Source organism: Pseudonaja textilis, chromosome 2 (assembly GCF_049901715.1).
Source record: "Pseudonaja textilis isolate UNSWEBS1 chromosome 2, rPseTex1.2, whole genome shotgun sequence".
NCBI classification, from domain to species: Eukaryota; Metazoa; Chordata; class Lepidosauria; order Squamata; family Elapidae; genus Pseudonaja; species Pseudonaja textilis.
The window spans coordinates 237,283,618-237,302,841 of record NC_141991.1 but is presented as its reverse complement, the minus strand read 5'-3'; the positions used below and the strand labels follow the sequence as shown (position 1 = coordinate 237,302,841).

Genomic DNA, 19,224 nt, shown 5'->3' with positions numbered 1-19,224 from the left:
CCACAATATGCTTTTATTGAGTAAGAACTGCAAGATTACAGAGGCAGAAACCAAACCAAATCAAATGGATGATGGGTAAGAAAATACATTTATTAAACTTCATGACAGTATTTCTGGCAAATATTCTTAATACATGCATATTATAGGGATAAGCACTGTTGGGCTATATAGTAGCATATTAGCTTCATAATCATTCCAAATTTAGTGCATTAGTGCTACATTACTTGTATAGTTTAATGTTCCCTCCTCTTTTCCTCCTTATTTATCCCTAAAGTTATTACTCGACAGATCTGCTTGGATAGGTTCACTAGGAATCATATAGCTGCTACATTGTTGTTTTGCTCATATTGATGTCTACACAACACTGGCCTCAGTCCATAGCTATGTTGCACACATCTACTCAGAGGGGTTTAGCACAGCAAACACAGGAAATGGGAAAGTCCCATCGAACTCTTTTGGTTTTAAGATGCATTGTTTTAACAAAGAGTTGGAAGCAACTCATATTCAGGTATTTAAGTTTGTCCTAACGACTTAACATGAATTTTCCTAAACTGCAAGGTGATCGTGTCTTTCAGCAATCAACTGTTAATCTGTGAGTGAACAAGGTGAAATGGAAAAAGAATTTCAGAAATGCAGTTTTGCCAGTTAAATATGTACAGTAGAATTAAGAAGAGTAGAATGATTTAACCTACATTTTAACATACCTGAGCTGTCTGGCATCAACAGGCCAGAATCAGTAGCCCATTTTATATAGACTAGAAGCAAAAAAAGAAATAAAATTGCTTGAGGAGGAAAATATAAGAAAGCTAAGCAACATTGAGTCTTCCAGTTGATTCAATATTACACTGGTTATTTAATATTCCAATAAGCACTGAGATTAACTTCACATTTATTATGTATTATACATTTAATATGCTGCAAGTTTTTGAATAAAAACCTTCAGATTGTATTGAGCTATAAAACAATTATATATGATACAAACATTATTTCTTTATCTACAATTAACTTCTGAAGAATGTTCCCCAAACCACACCCCACCCCCACTTCAGCACTTGCCCAGTAGAGTTCCCCCTCTACAAATCCTTCTTCTCTCTATTTCATCTCACTGCAGGAGATTTCACATTCGCAATGAAGGCCCTCAATCAAGACGATATGACTTCATGGAAAAAACAGCAAGAAATAACAAAAATCTATGCATGCTACTATAGAGTACACAAACCACTCACCCGGACACCAAAACCGGTACCAGGTGATAAGTTTTCAAACATTCAACCAACCCTTACACAAGGACAGATCTGCTGACCCAACAAGATCTGTCTGATCTGGAAGGGAAGTGTGTACCATTTCACGGTGGCTCTCACAGTTCTTAAAAAGCACAGAACTGTTCGGTATCCCCGCCCAGTGAACAGGAAGTTGACTCTTAACGGATCACACAATGCTACTTTCCACATGCACATTTCCAGAAAAGTGCAACATCTGTTCATTTAACCAAGATATCATCATTCTAAAGCTGCTCCAGGAATTTTTCTTTTTTAAACTTTACATCTGAACATGCCAATGATTTGGAGTCCAATTAACCTGAAGCCTTTTTTCAAATACCGAGTATAGAAACACAAGGGTTCCATGGAGAATAGTTTACTGAATTCCACTGTCACAGCCAGAATCCTTGAGTGTCCGTGATCATTAAGGGCTTGAAGCAAAATATCCATCAACATCCCTCAAGCCCTAGTGAAAGGAAGGACATTGCATAGAAGAATGCTTTTGAGAAAGATCAAAACTTTCAAAAAGCCATTTTCTAACAGAAGTCAGGTGCCTCTTTCTCTACCTTTTCTTTTTCAAGAAAAATCTTGCAAAGATATCTGGATATGGCTGTAATGGCGGCTTCCACATCCTTAATTTAGCACTTGGATGGTCATCTTAATTTATATGAATTGTCAGAAAGAAAGAAAGGCAATTCTTTCCCCTCAGATGTGCCATCCCAGTTAAGAGAATACCTAGAAGTTTGCTGTGTGAACCGACACCTTGTGCTGTGCCATTTGGTTCATCTTACTGGCCCATCTAACTGAGTGTCAGGGCCAGGAGTGGAATGAACTGCCCTTAAAAGTTAACATCAAGCATTCGAGTAAAATCCTCTTTGAAATCTTTTGATGATGCATGCTACAATATAATAATGGGCACTCAAATCCAAGATATAATGCACACTGGTGTAGTAATCCCTGCTTCTTAATTAGTAAGGGCAGTCCAATGGTTTTATGTACAATATATTTATTTAAAAACTAACTCTACCAGTCTATTCTATCTCCAAAGCATAGAACCAATGTTCAGCAGATCGCTCCCCAGTAAATCTGTCTTCACATGAATAAGAAAATGCTGTTTTGCAAAGATTAGTGTAGCTTACTCTTTCTGACAAATCACTTTTATGAGGTATATCAAAGGATTACTAAAATGAATACTCTAATTCTTCAAAAATGCAATTCCATTTTTTTTTAAAAAAGAAGTCCAACTAAAATAAAATTCACAGTCCTTTCCCTCATAGGTCAATACATAGCAACAAACATATAATGAATTAAATGTAATTATGCCCTTCAAAAAATAAATTCTTTTAAAAATAGCAAAATTACTCCCCTCCCGCCCACATGAAACACATGGCTCAATGTTGAAAGGCTCTCCGGAACCAACTGAGCAGCATTCCCATTAAAAAAATAAAATAAACCCAAAAGAATGTTAAAATATATCTCCCTTCCCAAACTTTGACATTTTAGATATAAGGTTCTCAAAATCTCTCAGAAAAGGTAAGAATTTCAATTACGTCCTTTATGTGAGGTATAATATGGATAGTGTTCTTTATATAGATTTTTGTTTGATTTTTCCAACACACTTCTCAGAAACAAGAGAAAGATCTGGGCTTATGTCTAAATAATAAAGAAAATCATGCAAATTAAGGCAATATGTGTAGTAGAGAGTCTGGCACCTGAAGTTCTAGAGATGCTTACAAAATTAAGCAGTATTATAAAAATAACCTGGAGCAATATAAATAAATGGAGGTCCCCTTTATTTTTCCCTTCTCCTCTTTTCCAAGATATCAAGATTAAATACCATACAGAGCAACCCTTCCCAGCCTAATAGATTTCAACACCCAGAATTCTTAACATGCTAACTAACATGTTAACCAAGGAATTCTGAGAGTTGAAATCTTGAAAGGTGCCCCGGTTGGGGAAATGTATTTATGGAAAACATTTACAGATTTGGGAATTTTTGCACATTTCAGATATGTTGGGATGGACCACTCTCTTGAAAAAGGACTTAAAGGTGCTTTATTTCCAAGACACCAGCGTTGCACTAAAGATATACACATATTAATGTCTTACTGCCTGGATACCTACATTCATTTAATCACACACACGTTTCATCTTTATTAAAGTATCGAAAATGTGCAGTGCTTAGCATGGTCATTTTTCTTTGAGTAAAAAAAAAATCTAATTCTGTCAAACTCTGGAAATCTGCAAAAGTAGTTTAAGAAAACGAAGGCCACTGTGTTAATTGTAAAAGCAACAACTCATCTTTGGACTGGAAATATTTGTTGTTACTATCAATGCAGATACCTCAACTGCTATCTCAAAAAAACAGAGATTTCAAAAGGCTTACAAAAATATAATAGTTGAGGACAAATACGATTAACATCTTTTTAAAGATGATAAATGTGGAAACTGAGTAGAGGAATCAAAGCATTAAACAAAAGCCCCATACATTAAAGGCACACTATAAATTTGACCATTTTCTGAAAACTCAAGATTAAATCAAACTTCCATCCACTTTTAATCATTTATCTTAAAGTGACTTAAAATTACTATCCAAATTTGGTAAACTTGAATATAACTAAGTTGAAGATAATCTGGGAAAAATGGGAGCATTCCACATTTTTCAAGAAATCTTCTATTGATTTCAATAGTCCAGAGAAGAAACCAAACAGTATCCTTTGACTTGATTTTTGAAATACATGCTGCACAGAAAGTATTGAATTGCCAATTACAAAAGCTAAATTTGTTAAGCACCTCAAAGAAGTGTGCATAAATATCAATTTAATGAGTTGTGTGAAATTGCAGTCTTACATGTGCGAGAAATACACTCTAAGTGCTACGATTTGTATTAAAACTACTCCACCTCACCGTATCCCAAAGGACTTAATTTTAAATTGCTTGGTAGTATTTATCAGATTCCCAAAGCACGTTGGGCTCCGTACTGTTTCCCCCTGTAAAAAGTTTGCAGGGAAATTCAGAGTTGGAGGCAACTGAGTATTGTAGTTGGCCATTCCCCAAACCAAATGGGTTTTCCCCAGAGATGATGAAGAGAAGCTGTTGGAAAGCTGATTCCAAATAGTATTTAAGCACCCTATGATTTTGGAAGACTGTAACATAAGAGTATGGATGACATAGGGAAAACATTCTGCTCTCTCTACACTTTCTGACATGGTATATCTTTCTTCACTGCCCTCTTTCCCTGCAATTTCCTTTTCCTTTCCAGCCTCTCAGAAATCACCAAAGTCCCTATATGACACATACAGATAACAGATGATCAGAGTTGGAAGGGACCTTGTAGGTCATCTAGTCCAACCCCCTGCCCAAGCAGGAGACCCTACACCATTTCTGACAGATGGGAGTCCAATCTCTTCTTGAAAGTCTCAAATGATGGCGCTCCCACAACTTCTGAGGGCAAGCTGTTCCGTGGGTTGATTGTTTTCACTGTCAGAGTTTCTCCTTATTTCCAGGTTGAATCTCTCCTTGTTCAGTTTCCATCCATTGTCTGTCCTTAGGGTGCTTTAGAAAATAGCTTGACCCCTTCCTCTCAGTGGCAGCCCCTCAAATATTGAAACACTGCTATCATGTCTCCCCTGGTCCTTCTCTTCCCTAGACTAGCCATGCCCAGTTCCTGTAATCATTCTTCATATGTTTTAGTCTCCAGTCCCCTAATCATCCTGGTTGCTCTTCTCTGTACTTTTTTCTAGAGTCTCAACACCATTTTTATAGTGTGGTGACCAAAACTGGATGCAGTACTCTAGGTGTGGTCTTACTAAGGCTTTATAGTGTGGTATTAGTATACCTCACTTGATCTTGATTGTATCTCTCTGTGAATGCAACTAATCCCTATCTTCCCAATGACTTTTTCTCCCTTCTCTCAGCCACTGCTGCCACCAGTGGGCCTATGTCCTTTTCTTTCTCCCACGACATGCTGATGTCGTGGCTTTTTCCCTGTGTCCTCCAACTCTTTTTTGCTCAAAAACAAAACAAACATTTGCTTTAGTCCATGCATTCAAAACGTGCATGTTTTCAGTTGGGACACAAATCTCACAAAATGAGCTCTCCCGCATATAGAATAATGTGTGTACGGAACATTTTGCACATCTCTGCGGCACAGTCTCGTTCATCAATCTCTTTCTGAAAGAGACATAGTTGGGGTGTTGGGTGTTCCTAAAAACCAAATATCCACTAGGATGCCTAGATCCACATCAGTGCTAGGAAGTGGGATGACAGGAAGACAGTTAATAATCTCTCTCGTTTAAGGTGAGGACATAGCACACATTGTATTCTATTTTTTTTAAGTATGGAAAAATAAAATTTATTGAAAAAATATGCTAGAAGTCCAACATTTATCTATACCTGACTAAGCTTTAAAATCAGTGTTACACTTGTGTGGTATCCTGAGTCAAAATTATTGTATATACATGCATACAGCAGGCTCATAAACATAACACTGCAAGCTTTGATTGGCAAGCTCTACTGGAATTAAAAAGGAACCAACTGCCTTAAACAATGGCTCTCCAAAGCAGCTGGAAATCTAATGCCATAAAACCGTCAGCAGCACTACTATAACGTTTTGACATCATCATCTTTTAATGATCCCATAATCCCTTGCGGGATGGAGTCTGGGCAACTGAACAAAGCTGAGTGTTTACAGGCCGGATGCCTTTCCTGTTGCCAATGCAGAGGTTTTTTTTCAGCAGATATATTCTCAGTGTGCTCAAAGAGAGAAATATCTGCCTCTACCTAGGATTGAACTCACAGCCTCCTGATTGTGAGGCGAGAGTTCCACCTCTAGGCCACCGCACAACTCATTACTGTAGTGTTGGATGCTGTAGCATTTTCTTGTGATCTCATAATGTTTTGGTGACTGGGACTTTCAGCATCTGGATGGAACTTGTAGTGTATGGGTCCTGTAGTGTTTGGCTCCTTTAACATCCATCTGCTGCATTTTTAAGCAATAAGATCCTGTCACAAAGGCTGACCTAAATATACTTTCTTGAAATTTAAGCATATTCTTGATTAGACAACCAAGTCCTAACCCTGAACACACCTGCATATATGTATCCCTTTGAGGCTTAATAGACATATTGATACCTGCAGAAATAAATTTTGCTTCTATTTGCTTATGTTTCCTCTGGCATACTCAGAATAGGAAGTCATAAATATAGTCACAAATAAAGAACATTGAATCCGACTGTCAGCATTGGGCCAGGGTGGGGTAAAAGGAAGACTGTTAAAAGGTAGTTGCAGACCAGTTGCTGCTCTTTGGTGTTAGAACTACCTTCCCTGAAACGTTGTGAATTAGCACTTCCACCAATTATAAAATGTCCACTGTATCTTTCAACTTAGCCAAAATAAAACAATCAACGCTCTGAGATAGTACTTCCAAAACTGTTCCAAGCAAACAGCTATTTCCAGGGCAACCATGTCTTACTCATTTGATTTGGTGTGAAATATGTTAGCAAAAGACCATCCCGAGTTAATAGCTTTGGGAGAATCATCATCGTCATCATCTTTCGGAGGAATCAAAAACTGCCGAGAATTAATTGAACAAGGGCTCCCAAATGAGACATTTTCTGTGGATTCTGGAGAATCTGGACAGCCTGTATTCCAGGAGGATGCATTCACTTGTGGTCTATAGCCTGCACCCTTGTCTGAGTCCTCTTCTGTCACTGATGTTTCCTCCAATTGTCTGAAATTATTAATTGCGAGTTGCATTTGTGGTTTATAACCTGCTGAAACCACACAATCAGCTTCTAATTCTTCATTTGGTTTAACTGGAGCTGAATACATTGACTGGACATCAATATAAACAACTTGGGAAGACACCGTAGATTCATCCTCTGGTGGATTAGATATGACTTCCTCAATGATGGGTGGACAATAGGAAACCACAACGTGGCTTCCTGATTCAGACTCCAAGCCATCTTCAGGAGGGTCTTCCATAACAGGTGATGTAATGGCCGTGTCTTCAATCTTCAGACACTGGGACTGGGTTTCAACCACTTCGATGTTGTTGGGAGTACATGGATTCATCTCCAGGGTTTTAGAATTAGAGTTCCCCTACAATCAGAAAATAAAATAAGCTTGGTATACTCAGCCCTTGCAGATGTAAATAAACTGGATTATTTTGGAGTGAAAGGAAAATTACATCACTTTTCTTTTATTGCTGATTTGTCTTTCTTTTTTTTAAAAAAAATGTTTATTCTTACATGAATATTTTATTTTAGCTTCAGGGGCTGGAAAGAGATTCTAGAAATGTTCCAGAATTTGCTCAATGCTGACTAAATATTGCAAATTTTACATCATATTTACTTTACTTTATTGTCATTGCACCTCATACAGTGAAATTAAATACCATCTTCAGTGTACAATTTATGACTATGAAAATAAACACAAAAACACATCCCTCACACTCCACTTATTGAATTGAAAAATTCCTGATATCGCATTAATATTCCATTATACAGTAGAATTCAACAGAGCTACTGCCCTGGGATAGAAGCTGTTTTTCAGCCTATTTGCCCTTGTTTTTATTATCATGTACTGTCTGCCAGATGGTAATACTTCAAAAAAAGGGTGCCCAGGATGAGATGGATCTTTAAGAATGTTTTGAACTTTCTTAAGGCAGCGGGAGCTATAAAGCTGTTCCAAAGAGGGGAGAGGGCAACCAATGATCCTCTGGGCAATGATGTTAACCCTCTGGAGTGCTGTCCTATCTGCCTCTGTGCAACTGGCAAAGCATACACAGGTGCAATAAGTTAAGATATTCTCTAGGGTGCAGCGTTTAAGGTTACCAGCAATTTTTAATTTAGTTGTTGTTTGTTGCTGAGAAGTCTTGGGTAGATCTCTGCTGGACCCTTTTGACCAGTGCTGCAATGTGAGCACCCCAGGTCAGGTGCTTTTTTATGGTAACACCCAGAAACTTAGTGTCACTTGCTCCACTCGGTCTCCATTGATAAGCAAGGGCTAGATATCTGATCTGTTCTTTCTATAGTCCACTATAAGCTCCTTGGTCTTATTGGTGTTGAAGACCAAGTTATTGTCTCCACACCACAAAAGCAACCGGTCTACCTCATCTCGGTAGGCAGACTCATCCCGTCTGGAGATGAGTCCCACCACTTCCATCTTCCATCAAACCTTTTTTTTTAATTTTATTTTGCTGCAAGCCAGCTAACTGGTTCAAAAGCAGAAGGCTCCTTTACACAATAAACGCCAAAAGCAATGACATCCTATTTAATTAAGAATGCTGCTCAGACTTTCACAAACTTGGGCATTCACTGCAAATAAGATCTAACTTAACTAATAAAAAAGACTCACAATACAATCCCAAAACTGGGTTTGCCTTATACATGGATGGGCTTATCCACAAGTATATATGGTAATACTCTTAAAATACCCTTATATATCTGTAGATGTCGGTTGTGAAAATTGAAAATGATATTTGTTCTGGAAAAGAACATTCATTGATACAAAACATGCAACAAATGAAGTCCTTCAGAATATATTGGGAAAAAACATACAAAAATTTCAAGGATCCACTGGTAGCACATTTTAATGGTATTTTAGTTAAAAATCCAAGGACTAGTTTATTTGTGGATGAGCTTATTCATAGTAGTAAAACTACTTGATTAAAACCTGTGCATTCCATCTAGGCACTTAGTGGGCTGAAAAAAGCAGTTGATAATTAGAGGATTTAAAAATTAGCTAAACATTAATTGTCATTCCACAGCTATCTGTTAGAACAGGGGTCACCAACCTTTTGGACCTCAGGGACCACCAAATGCATAATTTTAAATCCTGCAGACCATTAGTATGAATTTTGACTGATGGTGGCTTGCTCACGTTGGTGGGAAAGTCTGTCCCATATTCCAGAGCTGCAGTAATCACAGGACTGGCCCTTTGGTTATCCCAGAGGAGCTGCTCCTCCACCCGGGTGCACCGGCCTGCCATGGACTGGAGGAGCTGCTCTGGGAGGAACAAAGGGCCAGTCCTGTGACTACTGCAGCTCTGGAATATGGGACCGACTTTTTCACCAATGTCAGCAAGCCACCCCTGGGCGGATTTCCCTCCCCCGCCATTGGTCTTACCTTCCAGTTCCAGCTCATGTGGCTCTACTCAAGGTAAAGTTCGTGCTTGGCCGAAGGGTGAGGGCCGGCAGGTGGGCGCGCCATGTGGGCGGCACAGCCTTGTGTTCCCATGCAGCCTGGATTAATTGCTTTGGGGGGAGTGCTTTGGGGGGGGGAATTTCTCTTAGGACCACCAAAAAATTTTTGCGGACCACCAGTGGTCCCTGGCGACTACTGTGTTAGAAGCCACAATGTCATGACATACTTTAGTATTTTTAAGCCTCAGCAATTTTAAGATGTATGGACTTCAGCTGCTGGGGAATCCTGGTAGTCCACACATTTTAAAATTGCTGAAGTTGAGAAACCCTGATGTACATGAAGTCATTATGAAAATATGCAAGTTACATCATGTCTGCCCCTTCTGAAGTCTTGGCCTATGTACCATCATTGCCCCTTGCCCTCCTATGGATGTCCATCAATCCGGAAGTTACTCCTGCCACCAACTCATTTCTTCAAAAGCTGAAGACACTTTTTTCAGTCCTTGCATTCATGCCCAATCTGAAAATGAAAGATTTTCCCTATCTTGCCCTTCCCCAGCCTCACCCCCATCCATCAGCATTCTTATGATATTATTTGGATGAAAAAAATGGAACACATTACCTCTGAATCTCTTGGGAAATCCAAAGCTTTGGAGTGCTCTGGGTTTGGAATGTCAGGATAGAAGACTTCTTTAATCCTTTCAAAATAAAGGTAGCAATGTTAAATTATGAACTGCCATCAAAATGAGACATGTTTTCACAGCCCCTCCTGTTTTTTCATGTGGGGCTGGGAGAAACTCAAGGTTTCCAAAGATGGGTCTTGAGCAGTGGGCATTTATAGAGATTTTTGAAGGATCTTTGTTACTCCCTAAACTTGGTTGTTTTCTTGCAGATGTTTCATTACCCAAACTAGGTAATTTCATCAGTGCAGCACTTACGTTACATGGTTGATTATTTCATCAGTGCAGCACTTAGGTTACATGGTTGATTACACAATCACACAACTGCAAGAAAACAACTAAGCTCAGAAATCACCCCTCATTTCATCCCTGAGCTACAAACATTCTCCTTTATTGATAGAGTGGGGTTTTTTCTTCATATTCTCAAACCTTAAATTCAAAGAAGCTTTGGATGAACTTTAGGAGTGGCTGCCCTTCCAAAATAATACTTAGAGAGATTTATTCTAGCATCAGCCAACTGGCCATTCTGAGTCTGGCTATATCAACATCCTCAACAAAGTTGCCACACAAATTCCAGTGACAACTCCCAAAAACTTGCCCAGTGAAATGCAATTCTAGGAGCCCAAGAGATTTAGTGTGTGCCCGGAGACTGCTATGCTTGATCAATAAATCTTCACCTATATGGACCATAAAGTTTATATACCATCTGGAGTATATCAAATAGATTAATGCAAGAACATATGCCAGAATCTGTTTCTCTTGGTAGAAGAAAAAGGAAATTAAGATGGCTGGATGCCAAAGTTACCATTCTCTCTTCCGGTAGCAGAGAATCCCGGTTACAACGGCGAACACAAGAACCACAGACACCGGGATAATTATGGCAATGATCAATCCCAAAGCTGAAAAGTACAAGAGAGAAAAGCCAATAAGACAGCAATATTTCAGTTAGTCAATATCAAGCCTATGGGACAATTTCCTAGAGCAAGGGAAGACATTTTCACCCTCCGGAGGCTCAAGGAAAGCCTCCGGAGCCTGGGGAAGGCAAAAATGACTCCCACCCCGCCGTGGTGCAGGAGGCCAAATAGGCCATGCCCACCATGGCCACGCCCACCCAGCAACCGGGCAGAGAATCCGTTGCTAAAATTTTTGAAGTCCACCCCTGTCTTTAACAAATACTGAAACTCAGTCTAATGCTTGCTAAGGACTACGTACAATTTGTTCTAACAACTCATGACAATGCCTAAGTGCAGAACAAATTTTGAATTTTCTCATTACTTACCATTTTCCTTTGTAACCACATTCAAGGTATTAACAGGTCCAGATCCTGCAGCTGTATAGGCTCTAAACGTCAGGTGGTAACTGGTTTTCCCTTGAAGGCCTGATACTGTCAAGACATCTTGATTTAGATCGGTAACGTTAATTTCTGTGCGGCATCATTGCAGGAGAAAAGGGGGAGAAGAAAAAGAATTAGAAAGGGAATGTCACAAACCAACAAAAGGCATTTATAAAAAAAGGTCTGTGTTGTGAACTGCTCAAATTTTTATTTCATCAGATGGGTGCCCATAATTCTTTTTTATAAATAAATACACAATGTGGGGTCCTTGGTGCTCTCTGAGCTTGGTTGTTTTCTTGTAGAAGTTTCATTACACAACTAGATAACAACCTAGAGCAGAATGGAGCCTATTAAATGGCTGGTTTTATTGTGTGTTGTTGCTGGGTTGGGGAGGGTGTCTATTATTTTATTTCTTTTATATTGTGTTTTTATTTCCTGTAAGCTGCCTTGAGTCACCAAGAGCAAGTAGGCTGCAATATAAATTTTTCAAATAAACAAACAAACATCATCACATCATAACTATCAATCACCATCATCATGCACTGATATTAGCTAGTTGGCTAATGAACTCTCTGTAAGAAAACCAAGTTCATAGAATACCAAAGACCCCCACAATTCAATCCTGCACTACAAAAAATCTATTCCATAAATTCATAAAGGATACCTGTAGAAATATGCTAAAAATTGGAGCCTAATTGTGGGTTACACAAGATATAAATTCATCTGAATTCAACTGAAAATTTTGTCTAGACTGGTTTTCAAAACCTGGGACTCCTGAAAGAGAATTACTGAATGGCCTACTCTCCATTTTAACTGCAGATCAAGCTGCATCCACATACTGTAGTTAATGCACACATAATACAAAAACGATCTTTAAGGAATTACGCATAAAGACATCCAAGTTTGCTTGCCTTTTCATGAAGACATTAGTAGCATGCCAGGGAATGCAAAGAAGTGGCAAAGAAATGAAAGCTGAGCAAATTAAATGATCTGATTTGGGAACTAGTAGAAATAAGGGCTGTTGTCAGACTGATTCACACTTTTCCCTATATTCCGCTTCGCTCACAACTTGACAAAGAATAGGGGCGATGGGGTTGGAATGAGGTGCAAAGATGGAGGGAATGGCATCCAAGCATTGTTGGTTCTCAATGACACTCTGGACAGATGTCCCAGCATGGTTGGCTGATTCCCATAACAAAATGAACAGAAGTGATTGATGGACATAAGGGACTGTGGATGGTCAGTGGGGAAAGGGCGAATAAATTATGTTTGCTTTTGCATGGGAAGCTCAGAACTGGTTTTGCTTCTTCTGTGCCAATGTGGTTTATTCAGTAAAGTTTACACTCTTGGTAAAATAATGTCCCAGGAATTTCTTTTTCTGGATTCACCAACTGGATGTTGACAGATGTGTAATGTAATGTCTCAGGAGAAAACTCCTTTTCAATCATATATTCAATAAAGGAGAATATTTATTCCACTAGACTATAAATTGAGAGAAAATCCCACTTCCTATTAACACTGAAGATGTTATGCAGTTTGGATAATGAGATGTGTTTAAAAAAAAACACATCAATCTCAGAGAACACCAAGGACACTACTAATCATATATTTCAAACTCTTCAGCCTTGGTTTTCACTTCTTTCTTCTTCATTGGTCAGCATTCCACAACTAATCACGATGTTCAATTTTCAATAGACTGTTTGGAAATCCTGTAAGACTTTTGACCAGAATGATTTCTAACACTTCTGACAACTTTGCAGTTTTCTACAAGCCCGATATTTCCAGTCAAATGTCGACCAGCAGCCAGTTTACAATAAAAATAAATAAATGCATTATCACCAGAACATAAAATTTTCCTGGTTAATTTTAGGACAAAAATATTCAGGAAACAATGAAAGGATGGGGAAAGGTCCCTTAGCATTATTAATTCAACTAGTGAAGATTTTTTGCTTCACAAGTTTAATTAATAATGCTAAGGGCCTTTTCTGCTTAATTGAGTTGTGAAGAATGCAGAAACTGTGTTAGTTGGAGGAAACCAAACCCCATTGCAACAGATTGTGGGTGTGATACCATAAACAGCAGATCATAAAACTTCTCCTTCCATTTCCCTATCTATGGCATGACCATGTTCCAGTAATCTTTTTTTTTTAGTGCTGTTTCATGGCATCAAGGGGGCTGAATCCCATCTAGGTACCCACCTATACTTGCCTAACCCTAACACATCACATGGAAAGGAGACCAATTGGTGCTTATTTCTCCCATCAGCTGGGGACACTTGAAAGTAAAGGAAACAAAATCAGGGAAATCCATCCATCACTTTTCTGAATTCACCCCACATTACAACTATGATGAAAGCACCATGGCACAGAGTTTTGTCCTTAAGCAGAATTTGACTATTCCCACAAAGCTATAGCTGACCATTGCTGTGAGGTAGGCAGCATTATACGGGAAGTGAAAACTCTTTCAAATCAGGCATTAGGAAGACTTTCCATGGGCAAATAAAATAGAAATAAATTTCACGAAGAAAGACTATGAAGCTATTTTTTAATTATTGGGGGTGGGTGGGTTATAAATCAGAAACAGAGATCCATCAATATTTTGATCATCTTTAAAAATGTTTTATTCTGCTTTTAGATTATTATATTACTTTCACTTATATTAGTTTGTTCTCTCCCAACCATACACATGTATTTTCGCACCTTGAATGTTTTATTACAGAACAACAGAGTAAGAAGGCACCTTGGAGGTTTCCAGCCCAACCTCCTGCTCAAACAGGAAACCTTATATCATTTCAGTCAAATGGTTGTCCAATCTCTTCTGAACAACCCATTGTGTTGGATCACCCACACCTTCTGGAGGCAGGTCATTCTACTGATTAATTGTTCTAACTGTCAGGAAATTTCTCCTTAGTTCCAAATTGCTTTTCTCCTTGATTAGTTTCCATCCATTGTTTCTCAATCAAACAATTCAATTTATTACAGTCATAGACCGGAGACCATTATTTCTTGTCCGGCCTTTGGTTGCTTTGGAGAATAGGTTGACCCTCTCTTCTTTGTGGCAACCCCTGAGATATTGGATTACTGCTATCATAAGTCCTTTTGGTCCTTTTCATGAAACTAGACATACCCAATTCCAGCAACCGTTCTTCATATTAGGGGCCTTCAGTCCCCTAATCATCTTGGTTGATCTTCTCTGCACTTTTTCTAGAGTCTTAACATCTTTTTATATCATGGCAACCAAAAATGGATGCAATATTCCAAGTGTGGTCTTACCAAGTCATTATAACGTGGTATTAACACTTGATGTGATCTTGATTCCATGCCTCTATTAATACAGCCTAGGATTGCATTGGCTTTTTTGGCAGCTGCAGCACACTGCTGGCTCATATTCAAGTGATCTTCCACTAGGATCCAAGATCCCTCTCCCTTATGATAACCAAGGATTGACAGGGCCTTAATCTTTCAACTAATTTAATTGTTCTCTGCTTGGCTGAAGACAGGCGGTTTATTCAATATTTTCCTTTGAAAAGCACAGTGATTTGCAACATTGACCAAACCACATTTTTCCCATTCTCTATTCCTAGATAGGTAGACCATAGGTCTTCCACCATTACATTTCATAAAATTTTCTTCCCAATCTTTCAGGTCCAACAGATTCCACATTCCAAAGCTTAACTTCAACCCACAACAATCTCATAAAATTTGCTGAAAGTCTTAAGTTTGCCGTTGTTCAATTCATCTTCTAGCAATGGCTCAAGGAAAATCTTCTCACTGAATCTGAGTAACTGCTATCCCATGTTTGTTTCCAAACTTTGGTTTGGATCCCAAATTCCTTATTGCAGGCCGTGTAAAAAACAACTTTTTCCTTCAATGTATTTGATCCCTGGAACACCATCTTTTGTATCATTTCTGATCACCATGGAAGTTGACACCAATAATTACTTCCTGTGTACTAGCACTTTCAGATGTTGTCTCTGATCTGTACCAATTATTAATACAACAACAACAAAAATACAAACATTTGTTGTTTAAGGATATTTAATGGTGAATGCAGAAAATGCAGTAATTTTGTGGCATTTGAACAAACATGAATGCCTATGCTGTTAACAGAATTATGCATAAAACTGGATATTCATGGTGCAGGCTAGATGTAACAGGAACTTTGGGAAATCTGGAGTATGGCCACATGGAAGTAATTTCCTGAAATTAGCACTTTTGACAGTAGAAGCTTGATGAAAATTGTTTTTTTTTTTTTCTGAAGTTAGTATCTCTTCCTCAGTACTCGAACTAGGAAGGCTGGGACATTTTTCCAGATGAACATTTATGTTTTCTTTCTTTCCAATATTGTATCACAGCTTTTAATTGCTGCTAGATCTTTGCGCACAGGATTCTATTCCTTGACTTTAGATCTCTGAAAATCCTATAAGAAACAGTCTGGTTCTATTACAGTAACAACTGTTTTCTTTCTGGCAAGTGATTTATCGTAGAGAATTGAATGGCTGACCACAACATTTCATGACTTTGTGCTGCTGGTACATCTTGGAAACCTTGGATCACTTTTCCTCATTCATAGATTTGATTCACATCCTTCATATCCAGCTTGTTGAGAATATAGATCACGTCCACAAAGATTTTGCAGCTTGTGGAATTTAGTTAGTTTTATCCTAACTTTTGAGATAAGTAGCCAAGGATTAGAGTCAACATAGCCAATGGAAGTCTTCACCTCATCCAATTTCCTAGACATCATATATTGTAGCGTGGCATGCTATGCTATGCCAATATCTTCACAAATGAAATGTTCTTGTCAACTCATAAAATATTTCTAAAGGGATATTCAATTGGAAGAGGGAATGCATGGAGGAGTAAAAGAAATTGAATCATTTTCACATCAATGTTTACTTTTATGAATGGACATTGCTTCTTGGTTAACCCATCTGCTTGTAAATTCCTTATGGGCTTTAATTTAACTTTTACTTTATTGACACTATTAATGTTTTAATAGGCCTATGATATTGGGAGTATTAAATAAATTGGCAAAAACAATATCATACCAATTCTGTCCCACCGGATTCTATCTTTAATAGAATAACCATGTCAGCAGCTTAGGTAGACTGATGAAAGTAGCAATGGATGAACAGTAACATTTTATTTTATTTTCTATTTAATTAAGGGTAATTTTTACAGAAATGAATTTGAATTTGTTGCTATTGTTTACTGCTTTGAAGATAGTATGATTAATTGCTCACAGCTGTTCTCTCTCTCCCCCCTCTCTCAAAAATAGATTTTATTTTCTGGACAAAGGTAAGGGTCAGAAAGTTATTATTGTAAAGATTGAAGCTGCCCTCGGTTCTCACCCCAGAGAAAGCAGTTTAGTAAACAAAAATCGATGGCAGAAAGATTCAGGGTCAAGAAAAGATCAGTCAATTGTTAGTTAACTCAAAAAGGAGAAAGGAGAAACAGATATGTAGATTTATTATAGATTTATGGGGCAGATTTTGTCAATGAAGAATTTCTTCATATCTGTTCTCAATAACATTAGATTTGTGTATAGAATTAAAGAGATGGTTTTCTCAACTTTCATGGATGTTCCTGATGTGAACTTAAAATTGGCCTAAGCAGTTTTGACTGTTTGAAGATTAATTCAAATGTACAGGTAGTCCTCAAGTTACAACAGTTCATTTAATGATCGTTCGAAGTTACAACAGCACTGAAAATAGTGACATGTGACCGTTTTTCACACTTACAACTGTTGCAGCATTCCCATGGTCACGTGATTAAAATTTGGGTGCAACTGGTTCATATTTATGACGACTGCAGTGTCCCAGGGTCATTTGATCACCTTTTTGGAACCTTCTGACAAGCAAAGTCAAGGGGGAAGCCAGATTTATTTAACGATTGGATACTAACTTAAAAACTCCAGTGATTCACTTAACAACCGTGGTGAGAAAGATCGTAAAATGGGACAAATTCAATTGCTTAGTGTCAGAAAATGTGGGGCTCAATTGTGGTCATAAGACAAGGACTATCTGTAGTTAGATGCCTATGATTATTTCTGTATGTTATGAGTTTAACAGAAAATAAACTATCAGCAATCATCACCTCATACACTCCAACTATTCCTATCCAGGTGTATAGGAACATTTGCCATTATTATTATTTTGGGGTGGGGGGTGGGGGACAGAGGCAGTTAGGACTGGGGTGGGCTGCTGGAGTTTCGCAGGGGTTCGGAAGATCCCCTAGCTAAGATTCTGCACAGTTCGGAGAACCCCCAAATCCAACTCCTGGCTAGCTCTGCCCACCCCCTCCTCCCCTCCCCTTCCCTCCCCGGAGTCTCCAAGTAGCCAGTTTTGGATGCAAGTAAGTGCAGGGTGCACACAGAGGCTTAGGGAGGGCAAAAACAGGCCTCCTGGAAGTTCAGGAAGGCTGGAAATGGGCCTGTTTCCAGCTTCCAGAGAGCCTCCGGAGCCTGAGGAGGCCGTTTTCACCCTCCCAGAGGCTCGAGGAAAGCCTCTGGAACCCAGGGAGGGCAAAAATGGCCCTCCTTGCCATGGTGCAGGAGGCCGATTAAGACACACCCACCATGGCTAGGCCCACCTGACAATGAGACAGAGAACCCATTGCTAAAATTTTTGAAGCCTACCCCTGGTTAGAAGGCCATCTGTCTAAGGGAGGATCAGCTAAAGAAAAAAAAAATTAAAACTCTAAAAACCTGGCAGCAAATCTTGGAGGCCTTCCAAAGCCTTGCAAATAATAATGCCAGCAATTCTGCACGCCTTTCCCACCACACCAGTATATTGCCACAATGAGGAAATTGGGGAAGTGAAGGAATGAACTGGGTAATCACAAAGGAAATGAGAAGCAGGATGAGGCAAAAGTCCCTCCAACCGAAAGCATAGAGGCAAAGCTATCAAAGGTGATTTACAGGCCTCTAGCAGGATTTCCCCATTCACGGAAATAATGATACCAAAGGCAGAAAGATGTCAGAATTGCAAGCCTTCAATAGAGAGGCTACGTTGCTTTCCTAGTGAAATATATATAGTACCTTGATCTGGAAAACTTGGCAGTATAAAATTGGGACATTTAAAGACATAAGGCTTTGTTTAGCAGAATTCACATTTCATTTCATATGTTGCTCCTCAAAGAAATTAATTACTGTATATTTTGAGGATAAGCCTCTTGGACACCTGGACTCTATAAAATCCACCAGACTCAGCTTATGTCCTGTGAAGATCAGGATGTTAGACTTTGTCTCTTTCCCAAAAGCTCTCCCTGACTTGTCTTTTGGACACAAAACATGGAGTGCCTTCCCGCTTTCTACTGCACAGAGAATGGGGTTGTAAAGAAAGCTCTTCGAAGACAACAAGGGGGGAAAAAGAGAAACAGAAAATGGGTTCCTCTAAGCCAGGGGTGTCAAACTGGATTTCTTCGAGGGCCGGATCAGCATTGTAGTTTTCCTCCATGGGATGGTGGGGGAGGGGAGAAAGTGGGGGAGAGATGGGAAATGGGCCGCGTGGCTCCCGTATGGCCTGTTTTCAGCCTCCCCAGTCTCCAGCAACACTTTTCTGGCCAAAAATGGGCCACAAGGAGGCCACAAAAGGCCCCTGTGAAGCCTGTTTTCAGCCTCCCTAGCCTCCAGGCTCTGCTGGCCAAAAACAGGCCTCACGGAGGCTGAGGAGGCCAAAAATGGGGGCCCCTGCACAGCTTGTTTTGGCCAGCGGAGGCACCACAGGCCGGTCCTTTGATATTTCCAGGCCAGCCCTGTAGGCCAGATTTAAATACCCATGGGCTGCATCCATCCAACAAGTCC

The 19,224-nt window shown here is 39.2% G+C and overlaps 1 protein-coding gene across 4 annotated transcripts in view; it reads right to left on the bottom strand.

Moving 5' to 3' along the window:
- Positions 1-4,059: 4,059 nt before the first annotated feature.
- Positions 4,060-19,224, bottom strand: part of LIFR (LIF receptor subunit alpha) — a 102,284-nt gene continuing 87,119 nt past the window's right edge. For all 4 annotated transcript variants that reach the window (XM_087927370.1, XM_026715872.2, XM_026715862.2 and 1 more), the window contains exons 17-20: positions 11,365-11,508; positions 10,891-10,984; positions 10,028-10,103; positions 4,060-7,361 (exon numbers count right to left, since the gene is read on the bottom strand). In XM_087927370.1, the coding sequence (XP_087783496.1) occupies positions 6,729-7,361; positions 10,028-10,103; positions 10,891-10,984; positions 11,365-11,508 (947 nt within the window). In that variant the 3' untranslated portion in view covers positions 4,060-6,728. The remainder of the gene's footprint in view (positions 7,362-10,027; positions 10,104-10,890; positions 10,985-11,364; positions 11,509-19,224) is intronic.